Genomic DNA, 5,599 nt, shown 5'->3' on the forward strand with positions numbered 1-5,599 from the left:
CTGAAAATTTGCCTTTCTCTGCCTCTCCAAAATCCCACTAAAATGACAATAAATGTTTTTTTTTTTTTTTTTAAGTTACAAATCTACAAAGAAACAGAATACAACAGACAAGAGATACTAGTAAATTTTTGGAAAACAAAAGGTCAATGGACAAGTGGTAACTGTCTTATCAGAGTGGAGAAATTTGAAACCAAAATACCTTCAAAAAGAAAGGTGTGGTTGGTAGAATTATAGTGCTTACTCTTAGGAGCTCTGGTAGCATAGTGGCTAAGTCACTTGACTGCTAACCAGAAGGCTGGCGGTTCAAACCCACCAGCCACTCCTCGGAAGGAAGGTTGGGCAATCCTACTTCCGTAGTGATACTGCCTCGGAAACCCAAGGAGGGGTCGCTATGAGTCGGGGCCGACTCGATGGCACATAACAACAACAACAACAACTCTTGCCACAGAGCTCTGAGGTTTAGGTGGTGTGTGCAACAGGTACTTCTGAAGACTGGGGTACAGGACAGGGCCTGAAAATAGGAGGACTTCTTAAAGATTTGTAGAAGGGGCAATTACCTTCCCAAATGTGCCCATAAGCCAGTTGGACAGGTTTTTCTGGTCATCTATCCCTCCCTGACACTGGTTGAAGGTTATTCTAGAGAGTGGGACCAGACAGGCTCTAGTCCTCCAAGCACAGCCAGGGAAGCAGAGGGGCCATTCTGAAAACTAAAGAGTCAAGAGAAACTCTGCATACTCTAGAGTGAGACTCCAGCTCCTTCCCATGTTGTCTCTGTCAACACTGACAACCAGGCAGGAGGAGCGATCTGGTACAAACGTTAAATGGCCTGGTCCCAGCCAAGGGTCACCATCAGGCATTCAAGGAATGAGACCCTACAGTAAAAACAAGAGTAACTGAAAGAAATGGAGATAATGCAGGGAACAGAAGAAAAAAAAATTAAAGAATGCCTGAATATTCTTAATTCAAAGATAGAGTCTTGTTTGTCTTTTTGTTCCTGGTACTCACCACTGTGCCTGGAATATATTGTTGCTGTTGTGTGCCATCAAGTTGATGCTGACTCATAGCGACCCTATAGGATAGAGTAGAACTGCCCCGTAGAGTTTCCAAGGCTGTAAATCTTTATAGAAGCAGACTGACATATATTTCTCCCAGGGAGCTGCTGGTGAGTTCAAACCATTGACCTTTTGGTTATAGTCAAGTGCTTAACTGCTGTGCCACTAGGGCTCCTTTGGCTGGAGCATAGTAGATGCAAATAAATGTTTGCTAAACAGTTCAATAATAGCTGAATACCAAAACTTGGACTACACTATTAGGGTAAGCTCTAGGAAGGCCTCTCTTTCTTCCTCTCCCTTTACCATCTACTTTTCAGAGGAAAGGAGCTCTGGTAGCATAGTGTCTAAGGCACTTGACTGCTAACCAGAAGGCTGGCAGTTCAAACCCACCAGCCACTCCTCGGAAAGAAGGTTGGGCAATCTACTTCCGTAGTGATACTGCCTCGGAGACCCAAGGAGGGGTTGCTATGAGTCAGATCTGACTCAACGGCAGTGAGTTTGGTTTTGGTTTGGTTTTTCAGAGGAAGGCATCCAGCAAAACTGTAGAGGTTGGTCATGTCATTGGCTGCTTATCTGGGAGTCCCAAGCATCCTGTCCCTCCTTCCCACACTTGCCCCAATCTCTTGCACTCTACAAGTATGTTCTACTGGATACATTGCCATACCTAGATTTTCATTTCACTCCTAGAAATGAAATCAGCTGAATGCACCCAGTGGGGTACTGATAAATCCTCAATAACTGGCTCTCTGGAAAAAAAGAGACCCCTATTTGTAGGCATTTGCTAATTTCTGTGATGCAAATATTCTCACTATGGCCAGTTCTGAGGTACCAACATGAAGCCACTGAATGTGGAGTTGGGAAGAGGAAGGGATGCATACAGTTGTCTCACAGACCAGTATGAGCTGCTAGCACACCACTGGATTCACCCTGGGTGGCAGAGAACATGGCTCAGGCCACTGCTGTGGGTCAAGTACCCTCTGCCTCATCTTTCTACTCCATGAGCCAAGACCCATCAGCCTAACTAACCCCAAGTTGCCTCTTCGGGACCAGAGAAGAAGATATCCAGATTGGGGAGCCCACCTCTTACCAAGAAACCACAAGTCACAAGAGGTATACGTAAAAATAGAGCCAGGGAGGGGACTCCCTAGAGACTGTATTCACTCCCTGTATTACTTCCCCATTCTCCAGAGGCTGCTCATACCCAGGAGAGGAGGAGTGCATAATAGGGCAGTTGATATACCTCTTATCTTTGAAGGAGTTGCCAAACCTGGACCATGAGAAGTGTGTGGCCACCATGGGCTTTGCTTGGGACTTAGGCTCTGGAGGGGAGTTAGGGGTTCTTTTGGGGTAAGGTGTCTAAAAACCAAGTCCATCCACATCTTCAGGCTCCTTTGAACATAACCTTTCTGTATAACACACCCGTAGTCTCAATTTATCCACCTACAGTCACCCATTCAGATGCGAGGGAGAGGAAGGACCAGACTTTAATTGTTGCTAAAAAGAGACACCTCCCTCTGCTACCTCTGACAAGTTGGTGTGGCACAGCTATCCTAGCCTAGGCAAGGGCTACTCCTCCTGAGTGAGCAGGTCTTCTCCTCTGGGGCCCAGGGTCATGGGGGTTTGGGTGCAGGGCCAAAGGCTTCTGTCTGGCACAGGCTCAGTTGCGCCATAAGACCAGGTTGGCAGAAGGCACGTCAAAGCGCTTGCGGGTGTGGTCAGTGTCCCGGCGGTACAGGTAACCACAGGTAGGCTTCTGTACAGTGTAGAAGGGGTTCAGGGAATTGGAGTACTGGGAGTTGTAGAAATTCAATCTGAGCTTGTCCAGGTTCTGGCCCCTGGGGTCCACCACCACCGGCACGTAGGCCTCTGCCAGAGACTGTCCTCGGTCCCACTTCCACGTCCGGGACAGCAGCAGTTGTGGAGTCTTCACTTTTTTGCCTGTTGGTGTCTTTGGCCCATGACTGGGTACTGAAGTTTCCTGTGAGTCCTGGGGGTAGGAAGAGAAGAGGAGAGCTGAGGCATTAACCCTACGGCATTGACTGCTAGGGCCAGGGGTGGAAGAGGCCACCACCCAAAAGCCCACAGAGCCATCCTGGTGCACAGCTCTGCTGGCCACTGAGCCAAGACTCCAGAGCAGGGAGAGAACATTTAAGACCCTTGATCTGACCCTTGGAAATGCAGACCTCTGTATATATCAGAGTTCCTGAGTGGTGCAAACAGTTAACGTGCTCAGCTGCTAATCAAAAGGTTGGAGGTTCAAGTTCACCCAGAAGCACCTCAGAAGAAAGGCCTGGTAATCTACTTCCAAAAAATCAACCACTGAAAACCCTGTGGAGCACAGTTCTTCTCTGACACACATGGGGTTGCCATGCGTTGGAATCGAATAGACTCCACAGCAACTATTTATGTCTGCTTATCAGAGGTATCCACCAGCTCACTAAGACTGAAACCTGGGGATTATCTTCAAAACCTCCCCTACCCCTGACCTCACATCACTCTCATTAGCCCCACTGTCTCCTCCCACCGCCACTGCTCCCATCAGTCCTCATCCACCTGCAGGGTTGTCCAGCTTTCCAGCAAGTCTTCCTGCCGCCCAACCTTGTGCCTTTTCAGCCTGAGCTTGACACTCACACCAGAATGAATATTTCTGGTTTACTGGCCAGATTCTATTGCTCTAAGGAGCCCCAGAGGTACAGCAGTTAAATGCTTGGCTGCCAACCAGAAGGTCAGCAGTTCAAACCCACCAGCCACTCTGTGGGAGAAAGATGAGGCAGTCTGCTTCTGTAAAGATTACAGGCTTGGAAACCCTATGGGGCAGTTCTACTCTGTCCTATCCAAAACCAAACTCACTGCCACTGAGTTGATTCTGACTCATACTGACCCTCTTTATGTTTCCAAGGCTATATATAAATCTTTATGGAAGCAGACTGCCTCATCTTTCTTCTGTGGAGCAGCTGGTAAATTCAAACCACCGACCACTCTGTCCTATAGGGTCACTATAAGTTAGAACCAACTGATAGTAGCGGGTTTTCGGTCTATTGCTTTCCCCCTCAAAGCATCTTTTGTTGTTGTTGTTAGTTACCACTGAGTGGATTCTGACTCATGATGACCCATGTGTGCAGAGTAGAACTCCTCCATGGGTTTTCAAGGCTGTAACCTTTCGAAAGCAGATCACCAGGCCTATCTCTCAAGATGCCTCTGGCCGGTTTGAACTGTCAATCTTTGGGCTCTAGTCAAGCACTTAACCACTCAGAGTCTCTTTTTCTCTGTAAACCAAAACAAACCAAACTCATTGCTGTCGGGCCAATTTCGATGCATGGTGCCCCTAGAAGACAGAGTAGAACTGCCCCGTAGGGTTTCCCAGGCTGTAATCTTTATGGGAACAGACTGCCACATCTGCTAGTGGAGCGGCTGGTGGGTTCAAACTGCTGATCTTTGAGTTAACAGCCAAGCGCTTAACCACTGTGCTACCAGGGCTCCTTTTCTGCTCTCTCAAACCAAAAACCAAACTCACTGCCATTGAGTCAATTCCAACTCATAGTGACCTCCATTGAGTTTCCAAGGCTATAAATCTTCATGGAAGTAGATTGTCCCATTTTCCTCCCTGGAGTAGCTGGTGGGTTTGAACTGCTCTCTGGTTAACAGCCAATGCCTTATCCACTACACCACCAGAGCTCCTTACCCCTTTGAAAATAAAGCCCTACATCCCCAGCCTGGAACTCCAGATCTTCAAGAATGTGGCTCTGAACTCTCCAGTTTTGCCGTCTCTCCTCCTACCCTGTGTTCCAGCACTGCTAGTCCACTTATTACTCCCTGAGCACAGGGAGTGTCTGTACCTCTGTGCTCTTGCCCAGGCTGTCTCCCCAGCCTGCAATGCCCTCCCTACCAGTCATTAGGAAAATTCTGTCTTTCTCATTAGATGGTAAGCTCCTTAAGGGCTTTCTCTAATCTTTCTATCTCTCTTACCGTTGACATACCAGTAGCCTCCCAAATCCTCCAAATTCCCTCTCCTACTCCAGGCCAAGGCACTCAGAGAGTGCTCAATAAATGTTGGTTCAACTGGACTGAATTCTAGTGAAGGGTAGCTCACCTTCCAACCAGCCAGCCCATTCTATTTTAGAACACCTCTCATTGTTACAAAATCTTGTCAATAATGCCTGCCTCCCCTTAACCCCCCCTCTTGGTCCATCAGGTGTTGGGGGCTACCCACTTTCTAGGAGTCCCCTCATTTATCACACTGTACTGACTTTTATTAACTCCTGTTGCCGTCCTCCTTGACAGCTCTGTGACTGAACTATCTTGTTCACATCCAAATCCCCACACCATCTTCCAGGTAACAGACGTTCATTCTACTAATGCACTCTCAGGGTTGTACAGGTGCCCTGTGAATTAGTGCCTCCTTAAATTTTGCACCTTAGGCACTGTGATGCCTCATCCTAGGTGTGGTTGTTCTTTGTTGGGATCCTGCTAACATCCCAACAGCCTGTGAGCCTCTCTCAGCAGCCAGGATCACATCCCATTCATCTCTGTATCCCTCAGCCTTAACC

The 5,599-nt window shown here is 47.9% G+C and overlaps 1 protein-coding gene across 1 annotated transcript; it reads right to left on the reverse strand.

Moving 5' to 3' along the window:
- Positions 1–2,709: 2,709 nt before the first annotated feature.
- On the reverse strand, positions 2,710–5,027 carry GUCA1ANB (GUCA1A neighbor). Its single transcript, XM_007936315.1, has 2 exons — positions 5,019–5,027; positions 2,710–3,039 (listed from the first exon to the last, which is right to left on the reverse strand). Exons 1-2 carry the CDS (start codon positions 5,025–5,027, stop codon positions 2,710–2,712), a joined length of 339 nt encoding a protein of 112 aa, XP_007934506.1.
- Between the last annotated feature and the right edge of the window lie 572 nt (positions 5,028–5,599).

The sequence above is a fragment of the Orycteropus afer genome, unplaced genomic scaffold, assembly GCF_000298275.1.
Source record: "Orycteropus afer afer isolate SDZICR_OR568_19922 unplaced genomic scaffold, OryAfe1.0 scaffold00034, whole genome shotgun sequence".
In the NCBI taxonomy this organism is placed as follows: domain Eukaryota; kingdom Metazoa; phylum Chordata; class Mammalia; order Tubulidentata; family Orycteropodidae; genus Orycteropus; species Orycteropus afer.